Here is a 21,040-nt window from a genome sequence, read left to right as displayed (position 1 = left end):
TAGCAGGGCAGAAATTTGACAAACTGACATGTTGGAAAATGTGGCACCCTATGACAGTGCTAAGTTGAAGGTCACTGAGCTCCTCATTACGGGCCATTCTACTGCCAATGTTTGTCTATGGAGATTGCATGGCTGTGTGTTCGATTTTCTACACTTTTTAGCAACGGGTGTTGCTGAAATTGCCGAATCCCCACAGCATGATGCTGTCACCAGCATGCTTTGCCGTAGGGATGGTGCCAGGTTTCCTCCAGATGTGACGCTTGACCTTCAGGCCAAAGAGTTAAATCTTGGTTTCATCAGACCAGAGAATCTTGTTTCTCAGGGTCTGAGTCTTTAGGTGCCTTTTGGCAAACTCCAAGCGGGTTGTCATGTGCCTTTTACTGAGGAGTGGCTGCAGAGATGGTTGTCCTTCTGGAAGGTTCTCCCATCTCCACAGAGGAACTCTCGAGCTCTGTCAGAGTGACCAATCGGGTTCTTGGTCACCTCCCTGACCAAGGCCCTTCTCCCCTGATTGCTCAGTTTGGCCGAGCGGCCAGCTCTAGAAAGAGTCTTGGTGGTTCCAAACTTTTTCCATTTAAGAATGATGGAGGCTACTGTGTTCTTGTGGACCATCAATGACGCAGAAATGTTTTGGTACCCTTCCCCAGATCTGTGCCTCAACACAAATCTGTCTCAGCACTCGACAAACAATTCCTTCAACCTCACGGCTTGGTTTTTGCTCTGACATACACTGTCAACTAGGGGATATAGACACATGCGTGTACCTTTCCAAATCATGTCCAATCAATTGAATTGACCACAGGTGGACTCCAAGTTGTAGGAACGTCTCAAGGATAATCAATGGGAACAGGATGCACCTGAGCTCAATTTCAAGTCTCAGAGCAAAGGGTCTGAATACTTCTGTAAATAAGGTATTTCTGTTTTTTATTTATTTGCAAAAATGTCTAAACCTGTTTTTCACTTTGTCATTGTGGGGTATTGTGTGTAGATTGCTGAGATTTAAAAAAAAAAGTAAAAGGGGTCAGAATACTTTCCGAAGGCACTGTATATAGTTTCCATTTATTTAACTCTTTTTTTAAACAGGTGCATTACATATTTTCTAATTATCAAGACCTTTGTAAGTGTAATGCATAGTAGAATGTCAAACGCCTGGGTGTGAGACAGGACAAAAACAGTGAATTCCAGACATGAAATGCTTTATAAAATAGAAAAGAATATTGAAAGCGGAAAGAAAAAGTTTAGGTTATAATCTCTGGATGTGAAAAAAAAAATCTAAATTAATATTTTATCTTAATCTAACCTTGGGACACAAAAAGGCCAGTATTTGCAAAATCACCCATATTTGCATACAGGCTACAGAAAAATAGTTGAAATATTTAATTAATCATGAAAGTTTTGGAAATAACGTTTAATAAAACAGATCTAGACTTTACACATTTTGTTCACAAAATATATAAACTCTTACACGTTCAGCATATTCATGTATTTCACTTTGTATTGGCCTAATAGTACCACTTCCACCTTGTAACAGTGATATTCCACTGAAATATGTAAAAGGGCTGAACGTAAAATGTCTTATGTAAAATACTGTAGTCTACCTACTGTGTAACAATGATTGCTACCATCTTGACCAAGTCTCTAACACAAAGGAGATTTGTTTGTGTGTAGCAAGTTTGTGTGTAACAAGTCTATCTTGCAAAGGAGATTTATCTACACTGAACAAAAATATAAAAACAACATGTAAAGTGTTTCATGAGCTGAAAAAAAAAAAAATCCCAGAAATGTCCATATGCACAAAAAAGCTTCATTCTCACAAATGTTGTGCAAACATTTGTTTACATCCCTGTTAGTGAGCATTTCTCCTTTGCCAAGATAATTCCTCCACCTGACAGGTGTGATACATCAAGAAGCTGATTAAACAGCATGATCATTATACAGGTGCACCTTGTGCTGGGGACAAAAGGCCACTAAAATGTACAGTTGTCACACAACACAATGCCACAGATGTTTCAAGTTTGAGAGAGCTGCAAATTGGCATGCTGACTGCAGGAATCTGCACCAGAGCTGTTGCCAGAGAATTTAATGGTAATTTCTCTACTGTCGTTTTAGAGAATTTGGCAGTACATCCAACCTGCCTCACAACTGCAGACCATGTGTATGGCGTTGTGTGGGCGAGTGGTTTGCTGATGTCATCATTGTGAACAGTGCCCCATGGTGGCGACCCTGGTTATGGTATGGCTAGGCATAAGCTACGAACAACAAACACAATTGCATTTTATCGATGGCAATTTGAACAAACAAAAATACCATGAGATCCTGAGGCCCATTGTGAGGCCCATTTTTATTAAGGTATCTTTGTCAAACAGATGCATATCTGTATTCCCAGTCATTTAAAATCCATAGACTAGGGCCTAATTAATTTATTTTAATTTACTGATTTCCTCATATGAACTAACTGTAAAATCTTTGAAATTGTTGCATGTTTCATTTATATTTTTGTTCAGTATAGATAGATATATCTATATGTGTGTAACTTTTGTAACATTAATGACTGCTACCATCTTGAACAAGTCTATTTTAAAGAAGATATACATCAACAAGACAAACCTGGATAAAGAAAGGTTCAATAGAATTTCCATTTTGTTGTGGTTTCCTTGTGTGTCTAAACAGTGTTGCTCCTTCTACAAACTGAAAAACAACGTTTTCCCTCAGTCAGGCAAAAATTATTAACGTACTAAAGCTGTAATATAATCTCTCAATCAAGCAAAGAAAATAGCCAGAAAATGAAGAGATAAACAACAATAGAAAACAGGGGCCTTTGCTGTTTAGCAAGACAGACCAAAATAGTTCCAGTAAGACTGTACATAATGTATGACCTAACAATCTGTCTAACGAAACATATAGGCACACATTCTATGAAACAGAAGCTATAGATAGCTAAGCACATAAAACATCCAACTCCACATCGGCCTCTGTGTTTCTACTGAAAGGGAGTGGGCGGCAGATAACCTAGAGGTTAAGTACGTTCGGACAGTAACCGATAGATACCTGGTTCGAGTCCCGAGCTGACTAGGTGAAAAATCTGTTCACGTGCCCTTGAGCAAGGCACTTGACCATAATTGCTCCTGTAAGTCGCTCTGGATGAGAGCGTCTGCTAAATGGCTAAAATGTAAAGGAATTGTGACCTGTTGCTCATCACCATGTTGGTTCATCTTAATTGTCTAGTGTCGTCTTCTTCCCCCGGTCACCTCCTACCTCTTTTCTCCTTCATCTGCACTGATATGACAACACTGGACAGGTGAAAGCCATAATGCCTATTAGGAACTTGCTTTTACCTGTCCAGATGTTTCTAGTCAGTGAATATGGAAGGAGAACAGGAGAAGTGTCCCTTCACCCTATATCCTCTATTGCTGCTCTAAGTTTATCCTCAGGCTATAACCATAACACATTTTTTAGGGTTGAAATAATATGTTCAGCAGTGTTTCATTCTTTTGAGGGTCTCTACCTGGGGCGTATCACTAGGAAGCAAACAGACCGAAACAGGGAGGAACTTGTCCACTAAGAAACTTGTTTTTGCTGCAAAATGTTTTGATATGGTCTGCAATGCACTAATGAATACACCACTGTTCTGTGATCAGAGCCACTCAGTTCAATTACTTCTTATGCCTGGGGTTGCTGCTGCTGAACAGGCTGATCCCAGATCCCGTCCGGACGCCCACCCCTTTTCCCACCCCTGGCTGCTGCAGAACCTTGTCCAGCGTAGTCTTCTTGATGGCCGCAGGAGAGATCTTCTCCTGGTCAGCCAAGAACTGGAGCTCCCTGATTGAAAGAAACAAAGAAAGAAAATAAATGTACATTACCTTTTACTCTTAACAGAGGCTGTTATCTCAAGGGACCTCAAGTCAAATATTCACACACTGACACTCCCGTTTGAGCCACATTATTTAAAAGAGATGGGACTTCGCTCATGGAGTGTGTCTACTATCTGTTAGTTAGAAAAAGTTCAGACATATGCATCTAGCACCCTCTGCTGTCTAAACAATAGCATCCAGCCATACAACAGAGCACTATGACACAGACATTAAACACAAACATTTAAATTATTATTAATTTTACACAAAACATATAGGTCTGATTTCCTGAACCCAGATTTAGATCAGTCCTGGACTAAAAGCACACTCAATGGAGAATCTCCAATAAAAGTGCTTGTAGGTTGGTTGAATCTGGGTTCGGGAAACTCGACCCATAGTGTAACTGCCATCAGTGCTACATCAGCATTATGTGGTTATATCAAAAAGCCATATTTTGTTAAATGCTATGTCCAGAGACCTACTGGCCTCACCATACCACCAGCCAGGGCTTATCCACAAAGATCCAACATATTGAATGTTGCAGATAGAAATGTAACACGGACTTGACATAGTTCTTTATTCTTCACGACAGGGGATCATGTCTTCTCTGCCACACAGATTTCTATCTGCACCTTCCGGTTTGATTTCCAGGACACAGACATAGCCTAGTCCTTGACTAAAAAGCATTTTCTATGGAGATTTTCCATTGGAAGTGCTTTTTAGTCCAGGAAACTGTCCCTCTGTAAAGTGGTGCCCAGCCTACCTGGTCCTAATGCAGGAGGCCTCTACAGCGTTGATGAGCAGGGAGCGGAAGCCCCCACTCTCCATGACGTGCAGGGCGTGAATGGTGGCGCCCCCTGGGGAGCAAACGTTGTCCTTCAGCTGGCCAGGGTGCTGCTCCGAGTCCAACAGCATTTTGGCTGCTCCCTATGGGAAAGACAAAATAGAGACATGAACATACTGTGGTGAATTTGGGCGTAGCCTCGACCGGGGAACTGGAACCCGGGTCCCTGTGAGCGACAGTAACACATCTTAACCGTTACACCAAGAGATCCGAACCCATTGACGAGGTTGCTAGGTATACCAAGGTTGCTTCAATACGGCACACTCTACAGTCAAGCAAACGTTTGCAAGGCTCATGGTTATAAGACGTCAAACTTAAGAGAAGAATTCTCCACATTTTCACTCAGATGCAATAGATTTCTTACAAAATGTTTCCAGATCAAAATCTGATGTATAATAAAAAAAAGAAAACCTTCACAAGCAGTCCTGAAAAGAGATTTCTGACAGATTATATTCAGGGCTTGCCTGATTGCTAGTCTCTGTTCAGCGTTGACATTCCCCTCATTGTACTCTGTGTCATTTGCCAAAGATAGCTGTGGGAGTTATCGAATCAGGATCAAATCCTCTGATCTCCTCAAGCTCATTAATGATAGAATGTTCATATTTGAAGAAAGACCAGTCTCTTTGGTACATGACACGGTGTACAAGGAGTGTAATGTTTCAGAGACTGGTACCAAGACTAATTCTGGGCTAGACGTTCATAGAGAATGCATGTAGATGATGTTCTCACCAGCAGGGCCTGTGCTCCTAGCCGTATAGCCAGTCTCCTGGGCAGACCCATTTTCACTCCCCCGTCAGCAAGCGCTTCCACAGCTGTAAATGCCTATAGGGAGACAAAGACGAACATGCACTTATCATATGCACACTCATCACATGTGTAAAACACAGTTCAAAATGGGCTCTGGAGATTATACAATAGAGAAGAGTTAACAGAAATGACTAGCCAGCCAGTAGTTTAAGCTGCATAGTAGGCGTTCTCCTAGGGGCAAGGCAAGGTCCAGTTCTTATAATTCATTATTTGCATGGATGATCATGAAAATAATGAGCTAAAATTGTTTTACAACCCAAAGGTATGGTTGTAGCCCACTGGGCTAGCCTAGGCATTTGCTTGGGGAGCTAGTCTTCTGGAGTCAGGAGAGGTCAGTCAGCCCACAAGCAGGGTTTACTGAACCAGCTCAGTTACAGTGGCAGACATGCAAAGCACAACTCAAAAAAAGCACATCAGAGTTATCTTGTTGCAGGTGTGTGGGTATAAAGTGGTATCTAAAAAGAAAGGAGAAACCTGCACACTACTACTCCTGCTCGTACTGTATCACTTTTAACCACAGTTTATTCAAGCATGTCGGCCTCTTGGCCGTCAGAGCCTTTGTGATAAAATACAAACTACAATAACGTAACCACTCACATAGGCGGGTCCACTGCCACTGAGTCCGGTGACGGCATCGATCAGGTCCTCCTCCACCTCCGTGCAGTAGCCCACACTGGCCATCAGCTGCTCCAGCAGCCTCCCGTCCTCTAGCTCGGCGTGGGTACCCGTGGCGTAGACCGTGGCTCCCTCCCGAACCACCACCGGGGTGTTGGTCATGCATCGCATCACCTTGGGGAACGGGCGGTACTGGAGCAGCTTCTGCAAAAGGCAGGGGGAGAATAACACAGAAGTTAAGATTACTTGATAGAAACATGAGGAAAAGCTTCATGAAAACGGTCTCTGCAGTGAAACTTCCTTTTTGAATACGTTTTTTTTTTACTTGCAATGACTTGGATATGTGGTTGTGTGGGGGCCAACCCAGATACTTGTATGTGGACACCCCTTCAAATGAGTGAATTTGGCTATTTCAGCCACACCCGTTGCTGACAGGTGTATAAAATCGAGCACACAGCCATGCAATCACCATAGAGTAACATTGGCAGTAGAATGGCGCGTACCGAAGAGGTCAGTCCTTTCCAACAAGTCAGTTCGTCAAATTTCTGCCCTCCTAGAGTTGCCCCAGTCAACTGTAAGTGCTGTTATTGTGAAGTGGAAATGTCTAGGAGCAACAACGGCTCAGCCGCAAAGTGGTAGGCCACACAAGCTCATAGAACGGGACCACCGAGTGCTGAAGCGAGTAGAGTGTAAAAGTCCTCTGTCGCAACACTCACTAACGAGTTCCAAACTGCCTCTGGAAGAAACGTCAGCACAAGAACTGTTCGACGGGCGCTTCATGAAATGGGTTTCCATGGCCGAGCAGCCGCACACAAGCCTAAGATCACCGTGCGCAATGCCAAGCGTCGACTGGAGTGGTTTAAAGCTCGCCGCCATTGGACTCTGGAGCAGTGGAGACGTGTTCTCTGGAGTGATACATCACGCTTCACCATCTGGCAGTCTGACGGACAAATCTGTGGGGGAAATCAACTCCATATTAATACTCATGATTTTGGAATGAGATGTTCGACGAGCAGGTGCCCACATACTTTTGGACATGTAGTGTACATCCTTACTCATCTTTGCTTACAATCATATCATAAATAACCTGCCTAATGACTCACAACTTCAACATGCTCTAAAAGTAGGCAAGTGTTTTTCCATCATTCTCTGTGCCCCAGATTACACAGGACACAGAATTCTCAGAGGCCTCATCTCGTGACAATCCAACCTTGAACAGTCTCAAACTGCTGAATCTCTCTCTATGTACCGAAAGTATCAGATGTCTCACTGTTACCATGTTCAATTGAAAGTTGTATCAGGTTCATATCAACCAACGTCTATAATGATGCATGTACACAGCATTCAGAATGACTATATAATGTTGACACTCAGAAGAATCATTTGCCTTTGAGCCATGCCTTTTCAGCCACCTTGCTATTGGCCTTTTTCACGTGACCACTTGTAACCCAAACCTTTTCAATGTCAACTTACTACTGCAGAATTACAGCTTACGGTTGTTTTTAACCTACTACTCGCACACTGACTGGAAACTGCTCTGGATAAGAGCGTCTGCTAACGGACTAAAATGTAATGTAAATGTCACTAAGACAAGGGTTAACCTCCCTGGGCAAGCGTCCCACCAAGTCAACAGCCAGCGCCAGTGGCGCGAAATACAAATACCTCATAAATGCTATAACTTCAATTTCTCAAACATATGACTATTTTACACCATTTTAAAGACAAGACTCTCGTTAATCTAACCACATTGTTCGATTTCAAAAAGGCTTTACAGCGAAAGCAAAACATTAGATTATGTCAGGAGAGTACCCTGCCAAAAATAATCACACAGCCATTTTCAAAGCAAGCCTATATGTCACAAAAACCAAAACCACAGCTAAATGCAGCACTAACCTTTGATGATCTTCATCAGATGACACTCCTAGGACATTATGTTATACAATACATGCATGTTTTGTTCAATCAAGTTCATATTTATATCAAAAAAACAGCTTTTTACATTAGCATGTGATGTTCAGAACTAGCATACCCACCGCAAACTTCCGGTGAATTTACTTAATTACTCACGATTAACGTTCACAAAATACATAATTATTTTAAGAATTATAGATACAGAACTCCTTTATGCAATCGCGGTGTCAGATTTTAAAATAGCTTTTCGGCGAAAGCACATTTTGCAGTATTCTGAGTAGATAGCCCGGCCATCACGGCTAGCTAATTTGACACCCACCAAGTTTGGCCCTCACCAAACTCAGATTTACTATAAGAAAAATTGGATTACCTTTGCTGTTCTTCGTCAGAATGCACTCCCAGGACTTCTACTTCAACAACAAATGTTGTTTTGGTTCCAAATAATCCATAGTTATATTCAAATAGCTCCGTTTTGTTCATGCTTTCAGGTAACTGTACGAAGGGTGACGCGCGAGCGCATTTCGTGACAAAAAAAATCAAAATATTCCATTACCGTACTTCGAAGCATGTCAAACGCTGTTTAAAATCAATTTTTATGCGATTTTTCTCGTAAAATAGTGATAATATTCCAACCGGGTGACGTTGTATTCGTTCAAAGAGAGAAAGAAAAACATGGAGAATTCACATGAACGCGCATCTCCAGTGTCACCGTTCTCAGCCTGACCACTCACAAAATCTCCTGCTGTTTTTCGCCCAGAGACTGGAGAGACGTCATTCCACTTTCTGGTGCCTTCTGAGAGCCAATGGAAGCCTTAGAAAATGTCACATTACAGCAGAGATGCTGTATTTTTGATAGAGATGCTACAGAAGGAGAACAAATTGTCAGACAGGGCACTTCCTGTATGGAATCTTCTCAGGTTTTGGCCTGCCATATGAGTTCTGCTATACTCACAGACACCATTCAAACAGTTTAATTTTTTTTAGTGTTTTCTATCCAAATCTACTAATTATATGCATATTCTCGTTTCTGGGCAAGAGTAGTAACCAGTTTAAAATCGGGTACGTTTTTTTATCCGGCCGTGCAAATACTGCCCCCTAGCCCCAACAGGTTTTAAGTTAACGACAAATACCACTGAGCAACGGAACTACGGTATGGAAGATAGATTTTAGTTTAGAAGTAGTGTATTAGGCACATCCAGTAACTTGCAGGTGCAGCGTACAAAAGTAAAAGACAATATAGAAAGATATGATTCCCACAAACAGTTGAATTCTTCCCCAGTTTTATTGTGCAATGGTTTGAACCAAGACCTTTCCAGCATTACAAAAAACTTGATTTTGCTGTTTTGTGGTCTGGTTCTCTCAAATATCACAGTATGAATCTATCCTGATTCTCTATTTGTCAGTCTCTTGTGAGAGAGCATGACTGTTCATCAGATTGCAGTGTGTGGCAGCTTTCCCAGTATCAGGACAGAGGGCTGAGGTAATTTCAGCGGAACAGAATGGAAGGACGATTCATGTTGTAGCAGCTGGAAGTTGCTATGTCCTAGGGCTATGTGAGACCAGAGCACGGTAGTGACTGAGGGGGCAGGGAGAGAATCTCAATGGTATTTCATTGATTTCTTGCGTCCTCTCACCTCCTTCAATTGAGATTCTCCCAGGGAGAGGAGAGGGACTTCTGACCTCATCCAATGGGTTTTGAGGACGATGAGAGAGGACGCGAGGAATCAAGGAAATGTAATGTAGATTCTGGAACTGGAAGCCTCAGGTTAGGCTATAACAGAGGGCTGTAGCTTCATTGATCTGACAGGATGGAACAAGTTATTTCAAAGCAGGATTCCACCTTAATGCTTTCACCTATCCAATCATATCAGGGGCTTGTTCAATAGGCACCAATTGTAAGAAAACCAGTGAGATACTTGTTCAATAAGAAATATACATTTCAGTTCTGTTACAAAATGTTCTGTTCGCTAATGAACACGACCCAGATCCGTAGTTCAGTACTGAGGAGAAAGAAAGCAAGAGACAAAACACTACCTAAAGTCAACTTTAATTGGATTTCACAGTATGAATCTATCCTGATTTTGTATTTTTGTCACTTCCGTTTTCTGTTGCAAAACATTTCTAAAGATCTGTAAATCAGTAGAGAGAGAAAGCTCTAGCTAAAGTCTACTTTCACTGGACTCCAAACTGACCTTCTCAATGGAGCTGATGGTGACACCAGCTGCACAGGACACAATGAGGTGGCGGTCCTCAATGTCCGGTCCGATCTCATCCAACACGAAGGGGATGATGTGTGGTTTGACAGCCAGAAACAGAACGTCACTCTTGTTCACCACCTCCTTGTTGCTGGTTGTGAGATTGACACCCATTTTCTGTGTAGAAGAGCACAGCCATTGTGTTGATTGTTACCCCTCAGTATGATAGCATTTCTAAAATATAATTGAAATGAGTATTATTCTGTGCCTTTCTCTCGCTCTGTCTTTCTTTCTCTATGTATCTCGCTTGTGTGTGTGGGATTTCATTTGAGTGTAGCTGATGTGAGATGGTTATAGATATGCTGTAACTGAGGAAACTTATTCCCACAAACATCCAGCGCACCCCAATGACTGATCCATTCTACTCACCCGCAGTCCAGACACTGTGGGAAGATCTGTGTCTGGGGAGCTGGCTGTAATCCTCTGGGTGGCAATGACACCTGCAGGGATGGGAGGGGAAAATCAACCGGAATACCCTGTTGGCTGTGTTTTGGACACTGGTGGCCAGCCGTGACTGTGTTTTTACTGGTGACCAGCCTTTGCCGTGTTCTGGACACTGGTATAATGTAAAAATGAAATATTTGTAAATAACTAAAACAAAAACTTGCAAATCAGGCCTGAAAATGAACAAACTATAATAACCTTGGATCGGTGTGGTCAGACCAGCTTGACCAAGACCATGGTGGCCCAGCTTGGTCACCAGTGTCCAAAACACAGCGAAGGCTGGTCACCAGTGTCCAAAACACAGCGAAGGCTGGTCACCAGCAAAACCATCTCTAGACCATGCTGGTAAACCAGCATAACCAGCTAGACCATGCCAGTCAGACCAGCGTGACCAGCACCAGACCAGCTGGTCTATGCTGTTTTTTCAGCAGGGCACTGAAGTGGTTAACACAGAATACATTTCAATCATGAAATCACTATACATTAATTCAGAGGTTCAAACTTCATATATGACAATATAGAATGGCTCAGGCTCCTCAAAGCATAGCCAGCAGACCTGACCCTCTTGCGTACAGCCTTAATAGGGTCGGACAGCATTCCTGTGTATATTAAGACACCGTGGAGCCAGCGTGAGCTAGTACCTCAATCCAGAGATGAGAAATGGGCTGTCCTCCGAACTGTCCTGTTATCCCAACGGTTACACAGAGAAGGTTGAACGACTGGTCATAGGAACATTCAGAGTAAAAACTCGTTTCTGGATTGAGGTATGTTTTCTGAGCCATATCTCGCTCCAGCTCTGCAGTGTCTTAATATATACATGAATGCTGTCCGACCTTAGTGCAGCTGTAAGCAAGTGGATCGGATCTGCCAGGTACTAAAAGCAATGCTTAGATGGTTACCTGCAGCGCTGAATCCCTTCACCAAGGCATGGGCCAACTGACCCGCTCCGATGAACCCCACGCTCATTCTGAAGTTTCTGTTGCTGTGAAGGCAAATCAAATCAAGTTGATTTATAAAGCCCTTCTTACATCAGCTGATATCTCAAAGTGTTGTACAGAAAGCCAGCCTAAAACCCCAAACAGAAAGCAATGCAGGTGTAGAAGGCAAAGGACACTGGTAATATCAAGAGACACACAGGTATATGCCATTCACATAACCTGTCCACCCGCCTTGGGTAAACAACAAAGAGTATGTACCATTTACAGTAAACCGTAGTTACTTCCTGATAACTAATGGAATCACAACACATGCAGTTATGACACAGTTGAAGCAATGGCGACAGCTGCCTGCAACGAAGTTACGTTAGCCTAAACATTTGACAGACGAATCAAACTTACGGATGTTGAGACGATGTATAAATTGCTTCCTTTTCCAATGTTGCCGCCAAACATATGGTCACCAGAGTTACAGTTGTAACCGCGTTAACATGTCTTCCACCCCAAAAACCGACTATGATAATGACATGCAAAGTGACCAATAGACTGAGAGAGTCGCTAAACGTCTAACCAATAACGGTGGCAGCATTCATTTATTGCGCGGTTATGGGTGGGTTCTGTAAACTGTGTACAACAAGTTGCATCAGCCTTGGAAGTAGAGTGGGCGTGGAGAAGAAACCTCCAGGTTACGTTCTAGATCATGCCCTTCTAGTGGCTGAATCCGGAAGAGCATTCATTATTACAGTATAAAAGCGCTGTTCTTTTATTTACTGCCTTAACACTTCGATTTGTTAGTGATAACATGTACTATCAAGGTCTTTGCTTCTCTATTTCAGGACACTAATCCTAAAAGGCAGAGGCCTATTATAATTCACTCGTACGTTAGGGAATTATAATGTTGAGACGGTGTTTTCACCATTTAAACGGTAGCCTAGTACCAGCTTTGTTTTGTGTGTCAGTTGAGGACAAATGAGGACAGAACAGTTTGAACAGAGCCATCATTGTTTCTTTGCCCCCATTAATCCTAGTCCATTCTTCATTTAAAGGGCATTTTAGTCCAGTAAACCAGTCCATACATCACAGGCTATAATGCTATAAAAATGTAAGATCCTCTTACAGAGCAGCATTTTGTGTCAGAAACAAAACCTGATATATCTGATTAACTAGATGCATCAGTAATGTTCATGCCTATTACTAGCTAGTCTGCAGCCTACTATTCATGAAGGGAGAGACAAGGGGAGAGAGATGAACAGGCGCACAGACCAAACAATCTGTTCATTTTAATGACATTCTGAATATTCACAAGTTTCAGAACTTTTCTATCGGTTTATATCATTGAGTACATCGCATGGTTTTCATTACAATACAGTGTTCAGGGATGTTTTGCAGTGCAGACATCACATATCAAAAAGTGGTAGATGTACCTATGCAGTCAATTCCATAACCCCCCCTTACACACACACACACACACACTCACACTCACACTCATGCACACACTCACACATACTGTATATTACCAATTTCGTATTGACAGTTGATACACTGAACATTCAGCTCAAAATTAATCTACACACTGACTGAACTTAGACTAAAACAAGAGTTGAAGTTGAAACATGCAGTTGGGTGTTAGTATAAACACCAAAAGTACTCAATGATGGAAAGCCAATTCAACACACTACACATTACATTTTTTATACATTATTGTCATTATTAGAAAAAACATCTTAGTTAAGATAAAAGTTTCTTGAAACACAATAAATAAAACAGACTATTTCAAGACATGAAAACAACCCAATGATGATTTATGACATCCTTCAATACATAATGGGCGACATGTTCATAGTACAAAAGCAAAGTACAAAAATGACCATGAACCTCGTTATAATCTTGAAAATGTTTTTCAACAATGTGCATTATTAGTAGGCGACTACATTTTATCGATTGCTCAGTTTACTAAACCTTATAAATAATAGCTTCTTTATAACGCAGATTGTAGAGGAAAAGTTTCAGTTTAAATCACACTGCCAGATTATGAGGTTTACAGATTTCTTTTGTGTTTAGCACATCGCTTTTGCACTACGAAAATGTTGCCCAACATGTTCAAAGCTCTGAATTAAACCAATGTACTGCACCATAAGACAGAGTGCCTACAACAGTACTGGCCCTTGTCTCAGGTTTCTCTTAGAGATTATAATACTGATACTACTGATAATAATGTTAAGACATAACACTGATGTTAAGAAAGACGTAACACTGATGTTAACAACACTGATGTTAAGAAAGACACAACACTAATGTTAAGAAAGACAACACTGATGTTAAGAAAGACGTAACACTGATATTAACAACACTGATGTTAAGAAAGACACAACACTGATGTTAAGAAAGACAGCACTGATGTTAAGAAAGACACATCACTGATGTTAAGAAAGACACAACACTGATGTTAAGAAAGACACAACACTGATGTTAAGAAAGACACAACACTGATGTTAAGAAAGGCACAGCACTGATGTTAAGAAAGACACAACACTGATGTTAAGAAAGACGTAACACTGATGTTAACAACACTGATGTTAAGAAAGACACAACACTGATGTTAAGAAAGACACAACACTGATGTTAAGAAAGATAGCACTGATGTTAAGAAAGACACAACACTGATGTTAGGAAAGACATAACCCTAATGTTAAGACAACACTGATGTTACGAAAGACATAACACTGATGTTAAAGGCACAGCACTGATGTTAAGAAAGACACAGCACTGATGTTAAGAAAGGCACAGCACTGATGTTAAGAAAGACACAGCACTAATGTTAAGAAAGACATAACACTGATGTTACGAAAGACACAACACTGATGTTAAGAAAGACACAGCACTGATGTTAAGAAAGACACAGCACTGATGTTAAGAAAGACACAACACTGATGTTAGGAAAGACATAACACTGATGTTACGAAAGACATAACACTGATGTTAAGAAAGGCACAGCACTGATGTTAAGAAAGACAGCACTGATGTTAAGAAAGACAGCACTGATGTTAAGAAAGACACAACACTGATGTTAAGAAAGACACAACAAGGCACAAAGCCATAACATAATTGAGGCGATATGCAATCTGTAGTAGGCATGGGGCATTCAGAGGTTCTTGAGTGGAGATGCTGTGTGTCATTTCCAGTGTGGTCTCTGTCTGTCTCTGAGGGCCAGGGGTGCAACTCAAAAGTCTATAGCCTCTACTCCTCGTATCCCCTCTCCACGCCTCCTCACAATGTCAGAGCGAGGCAGAAGTCCATTCAAATATCGTATCTCCTCTTGTCTTCTCCAATGCTCTCCTCCCTTACCTCGTACGCCATGTCCAATGAGGAACCGAGGAAAGACTTTTGAGATTCACCCCAGGAGTGAGGAGGGTAGAGGGGTCCCCAGGAGTGAGGAGGGGTCCTCAGGCATCAGAGTGGAGAGAGGAGGGTGGAGCGGTCCTCAGGCAGCAGAGTGGAGTGAGGAGGGTGGAGGGGTCCTCAGGCAGCAGAGTGGAGTGAGGAGGGTGGAGGGGTCCTCAGGCAGCAGAGTGGAGTGAGGAGGGTGGAGGGGTCCTCAGGCAGCAGAGTGAAGTGAGGAGGGTGGAGGGGTCCTCAGGCAGCGGAGTGGGAGACAAAGCGGATCCTCTGGGAGTAGATTAGGTCACTGAAGTACAGCACCATGTTGACATGGGTGAACACCGCCACCACCAGCTTGCTGTCCCAGGGACAGTTCTCCCAGGGACAGCCGTCGGGGCGACCCGGCGTGCCATACTTCCTGTCGAAGCTAAAGATGGGCCACACCAGGGCGGCGCTCAGGTACAGCAGCGTCGCCAGGAACGTGTAGATGATCACGAAGCGGTCGAAGGGGAAACGCAGGGGCAGAGCCGAGGCTTTTCCCGACACGGTCACAGCGATCACGACCACGGTGATGGAGAAGCACAGGCTGTAGACCACCACGCAGTAATGAGTGGGGATGTGGCGGTTGTACTCGCTGCCGTTGGCCAGGGCCCCGAATATAATGCAGGCCACAAAGGCCTGGACCACCTTGAGCAGGCCTGACATGGTGGCCATGTAGCCCACCACACGGCCGGGTTTGGCCCGGGTCAGGAACACCTCAGCCGCGTAGGCGAAGCAGCAGAAACTGGAGCACACGGTGACAGCGATGCGGTAGTTGCGCACCTCGCAGCCCCCGTCGGACTTGGAGCACTGAGAGCGCAGGAAGTAGACGGGGTAGACGACGGAGGCGGCGACATACATGAGTGTGGCGAGCATGGCGAACGCCACGGTGAGGTTGTCCCAGGAAATGGGCATGCAGCAGGGGAGGCGTGTCACATCCATGGTGAACACCAGCAGGGTCATGGCGAAGCAGAAGCACCACACAAACATGCAGTAGATACCATAGGCGTGGTTGTATCCGGCGCTGTGGGCCACCAGGGCTATGATGGTGCAGCCCAGGAGGAGCTGGAGCATACGGGCCGCTCCTAGAGGAGACAGCACCGCCGCCTTGTTCAGGTAGTGTCCGCCTTGGGGGTCCATGGTCACACCTCCTGTCCCCTAATTGCCAAAAGCTGTCTGGGTGTCTCTTCTTCCCAATGATGACTCCAGGTTAGGTGTCGTTGCTGTCTGGGTCTGGGTGTCACTTACACTCAACAATGCCCTCAGGCAGCCTCTTTCCTTTGCCCCCAGGCAGCCTCCTTCCTATGCCTCCAGTTGGCCTCCTTCCTATGCCTCCAGTTGGCCTCCTTCCTATGCCTCCAGTTGCAGCCTCCTTCCTATGCCTCCAGTTGGCCTCCTTCCTATGCCTCCAGGCAGCCTCCTTCCTATGCCTCCAGTTGGCCTCCTTCCTATGCCTCCAGTTGGCCTCCTTCCTATGCCTCCAGTTGGCCTCCTTCCTATGCCTCCAGGCAGCCTCTTTCCTATGCCTCCAGGCAGCCTCCTTCCTATGCCTCCAGTTGGCCTCCTTCCTATGACTCCAGTTGCAGCCTCCTTCCTATGCCTCCAGTTGGCCTCCTTCCTATGCCTCCAGGCAGCCTCCTTCCTATGCCTCCAGACAGCCCCCCTCCCTCCCTTCAAGCTGGGTGTCTTTGGCCTGACTCTCCGCCTTTCTCTCTCTCTGTGTGGGGACCTCGCCCTTTGCCTGGCTCTTTTTATAGACAAGTCTAATTACAAATCTCTCTCTATGTTTCCCTGCATGCACCTTGTAATTACTGCAGTGTGTTGGAGATCAGGTTACAGTCGGCCACAATGGTGTTCAACTTACAACGCAGTCAGAGCCTTGAGCAGTGCTGATTTCATCTTCCCTGTCAACAGTTTAGCAATTTTGGATTCTCAAATAACATCAAATCGTGTAACTTCTTTGCTTCTCTAACGGTAATAATTTAATGTTGACCCAAGTGATCTGTCTAGTTTCTTACAGATGCTTGTATCAATAAACACATATTGAGATAAAGTCACAGATTGAGATTGACGGTGGCCAGATATAACATTACCCTTGTGTTTTAACTGAGAAGTCCAACTCAGTCACAAAGGGTCTTGTCGTTCACTTCTCCTTCAGGTTATGGAAGAGCAACAAGCTCCTCGCTCCCAACACGTCACTCCAGAGATCCAGAGACCAACAATCCATCAACAGGCTCATCCAAACGCAGTACAGTTACATGAACATGGAGGAGTGCTCCAATAATAACCCACTATAGAACGGGGGGGTTAGGTTGTTGTTCTGGTTGTAGTCCTGTGTCCCATGCAGGCAGCTGTACTAGGCTTGTCAAGGTCCAACACTGATCAGCTCTGTCCTTGTAATCCTTCCAGCTCTCTGGAAAAGTCCTCCTCACTGTCTGATCTCTGTCTCGTGTCCCTCTTTCTCCCTCTCTTCTTCCGTGTCTCTCTCTCACACGCTATTTCTCTCTCTCCCTCCCTCTCTCTCTCTCTCTCCCACTGCCTCTCACCCTCTCTCTCCTGATGTGTTCTCTCTCTCTCAAATACACACACACACACACCCTCTCTCTCCTATATGACAGTATGTGCCCCATAGGCTGCCAGGGAAAGTTATTTAAATGACTGCTCTGCCCAGCCCAGGGTTATGGGCCAGGCCGGGTCTATAAATAGGGGACTATATTCCACAGAGGAATGGGGTGGGAGCCCACATGTCCAGGTCCGCCCCCGTCAGGCACCAGCGTGGGGAGTCGTGTTTCTGGGACAGAGGGAACTTACTTAGAGTCAGACTCTCTCTCTCTCTCTTTCTCATTCTCATTCTCTCTCTTTCTCATTCTCATTCTCTCTCTTTCTCTTTCTCTTTCTCTCTCTCTCTTTGTATCTCTCTCTTTTTCTATCTCTCTCTATCATGCTCTGTCTCTCACCGGGAGACTGCCTGGCATTTATCCCCAACGTAATGACAGGGGAAAGAGCCCAAGACAGCCATTTGGGCCAGCAGTTATATACAGGTCCTAGGGATGATTATACATGAGATACTAGTAGCTACCAGCATTGAGCTGTATGTGTGTAAAATGGAGGTTTTAACTAATTACCAGTTTGGGGAAACACTGAAGCAGGCTAATATTCAAAAGATTTTGAGTCGAGTTTCGAGATTGAGTTTGATGTGAAAATCAAGGTATAGTAACTAATTGAAATTCATTTGAAAATAAAAGCCTGCTAAGATGTTGAGTTTCTACATTTTAATCATTTATCAGACACTTAGCCAGAGCTATGTAGAAGTGCATTTAAAATAAGGTAGGTAGGGAAAATAAAACCTTCTTCAAAATAGACGCTATCTACACTATCAGTTTCTACCCTAATACATATGTGCGTGTACTGTGTGAGTCAAGGAGTCCACTATTGGTACTGTAGATTGAGGCAGAATGGCAAAGACATCAAAATGACAACAAGAAAACGTTTCTTTTGAAATAATTGTATTGTGTCCTTTCTTTAAAGTCTGATACAAAGACATGCAATCAACACAAAGAGAAAAAAACATCAATATATTTACAATTTACAAAGAATCACTTCTCTGTGAATATAGCACTTATAAATATGATTTACATAACAAAATAAATATGTAAATTTCCAATGTAGCTTGAGTTTTCTCTGTTAAAAAATATGTTACAGAACAAAATGACAATGAATAATACCTTTCCTTCTCTGGTGTCTGCTGAAAGAGGTCCTTTAAAACATAGTTGATACGACTTAACGTTGAGCATTACAGTACATACAACATTATCATTATATTAAAAGTGATTTTCTATTAAAAATATAAAGAAAAGGAGTTACAATAGTGAACACTTAAAAATAACCTATACAAACACTCAGACAAAAATAATCCAGTATGTGATATTCTTCTCCATTTGAATGGAAATTGCATTGATTTTACAGTTTGTTGTTCAACAAAGCCCATCTAACGTGTAGTTCACCGTCTGATGCAATGATATACTGTCTGCATGGAAACTGTCATGGCTGACTAAAAAGGAGTATAGTTGATGATTCTGTTGAGAGGTAAAGAGGACTACATGCATTGGCACTGTGGTATAGATGAACTATTAGTGGGCCTGTGTGAGTGACCTACAGAACCTGGATTCATGCAGTTTTTGTTTCATTTTCAGATACTTTGAGTGTTTGATTGAGCCTGCGTGGAGGAGTGCTAGATGGGGAGGGTGAGTGGCTTACACTTTTGGGACTATTCTATTGTTTCCATTGTGCCAGACATGCTAAATCAAGGCCCACCAGCACTGAGACCCATCTGAGCACCACAAATCAGGGAGAGTACCGTAGAACTCTAGACTGGCACGGTGTGGACATGAGATCCTACTTTATGGTCAATCATAGAAACAGAATTCCTCTAGAATTCTGTTTCTGTGTTCAATACCTTTAGGATCTGAACCATGTCTACCTGTGTCAAGGTAAGGACTGTAGTTACCTGTATAATGGACTCTTGTCTACCACAACCATCTGAATCGTCATTCTTTAGTTGGAAGCCCCATGAGAAGCCTTTGTTTGAACTTTCATGATGTTCCACCAATTGCCAATAGGTGGCACCCAATCACTACCTTTGGTGGTTGTGTCAAAGTTCTCATTGGTCCTCATACAATTCCTGCGGTTTTCAAATGAACCTGAACATGTACTGCTACAGATCATTCTATAAAGGTTAATTCCGGTCTCGCAATCTGACTGGTCAATTCCGGGTTGCGGCAGTGATGTTATGCCTTTATGATACTGTGTCAATCCATAGAGTAACAAACTGTCAGCCAGCTGGTGATTTGTTTAACGTGTTGCCTAGCATCACATTAAGAACAGTCTGATGTTGTTGTTATTACAGTGTGCTGTGGTGATGATCAGGGGTGAGGGCTGGGTTGCTGCATTCTCCCTTTCTCATCCTCCCTCTCTCTTTCCACTCGTTTCCCATCCCTCCACTGCCTTGGAGATGAGACGGGAGTAAATACTGACCCTGTTCAGGAGGGTGCAAGGGTTACAGAACGTTCAGATAGATATGTGTTGTGTAGAGTAGATGTGATATCTGCCAAGTTCCTATTGGGAATCGTGCCTGATCTATTCGTTCCATTTCTATCTGTAACATTCTGAACGTTTCACCTCACTGAATAATTCCATGTTATTGTTGCATCCCAAATGGCACCCTAGTGCCTGGTGGTGGCACCCTAGTGCCTGGTCAAAAGTAGTGCACTATATAGGGAATAGGGTGGCATTTGGGAAGCAGTCACTGCCTCCTTAGAGAAGGACTACTTGTCCAGTGCTTTCCACACCGTTAATGTGTGTGCCTGTTCTTGACTTGAGGAGAAAATACTGTGGTAGAAGAGACCCACAGTTAGACAGACTTAAACATTGTGTTTACTTCATATACTTTACATAGACTCCTTTAAAAAAAACTTCCTTAAGTCATTGCTGCCTTTTTTAAACAATGACACAATTAAAAACTATCAACACAGGATAAAAGTTAAGGTAAAAAAACTAAACGAACAGAGCAAATAGCAACTAAACAATGAGCATCCTTAAAACTGGATTACATTCGTGATTTTTCTTTTTCTTTTACAACCAAAAGATAATTTAAGGAGAGTAGCAGAGAGGTGTGCCTTGTCTGTGTGGCGTGTTTGCCCCAGTACTCCTAACAGTACTGGGTTGTGAGAGGCTCTGTCGGGTGGGTTGGGGGTGAGGGGTTAGGGGTCAGACTGTAGCCCTTAGGTGTGCCAGAGGTTAGGGCTGAGGTGAATGGGATGGGGACAGGGAACATGGGGAGCAGAGCTGGAGGTATCAGATGTGGGGACCAGACTTGGTGTCGAATCCTACCTTGAGATCCACACAAAACTCAAGTATTTTGCTTAAAAGGCTACTTCAAGTTGGAAATAAGCTAAACCACCC

The 21,040-nt window shown here is 43.3% G+C and overlaps 2 protein-coding genes across 2 annotated transcripts; both read right to left on the bottom strand.

The window, feature by feature from the left end:
* Positions 1–1,027: 1,027 nt before the first annotated feature.
* On the bottom strand, positions 1,028–12,304 carry LOC106606436 (pyrroline-5-carboxylate reductase 1, mitochondrial). Its single transcript, XM_014202636.2, has 8 exons — positions 12,065–12,304; positions 11,627–11,709; positions 10,653–10,723; positions 10,221–10,400; positions 6,100–6,321; positions 5,425–5,517; positions 4,615–4,778; positions 1,028–3,819 (listed from the first exon to the last, which is right to left on the bottom strand). The coding sequence occupies exons 2-8, from the start codon at positions 11,691–11,693 to the stop codon at positions 3,654–3,656; spliced, it is 963 nt and encodes a 320-aa protein (XP_014058111.1). The 5' UTR covers positions 11,694–11,709; positions 12,065–12,304; the 3' UTR covers positions 1,028–3,653.
* Positions 12,305–12,910: 606 nt separating this feature from the next.
* LOC106606435 (myeloid-associated differentiation marker-like protein 2) lies at positions 12,911–17,617 on the bottom strand. Its single transcript, XM_014202635.2, has one exon. It carries the CDS (start codon positions 16,217–16,219, stop codon positions 15,296–15,298), a length of 924 nt encoding a protein of 307 aa, XP_014058110.2. The 5' UTR covers positions 16,220–17,617; the 3' UTR covers positions 12,911–15,295.
* Positions 17,618–21,040: the final 3,423 nt, after the last annotated feature.

This window comes from Salmo salar, chromosome ssa06 (genome assembly GCF_905237065.1).
Source record: "Salmo salar chromosome ssa06, Ssal_v3.1, whole genome shotgun sequence".
Classification (NCBI taxonomy): domain Eukaryota; kingdom Metazoa; phylum Chordata; class Actinopteri; order Salmoniformes; family Salmonidae; genus Salmo; species Salmo salar.
This window is presented reverse-complemented; position numbering and strand designations above follow the sequence as displayed.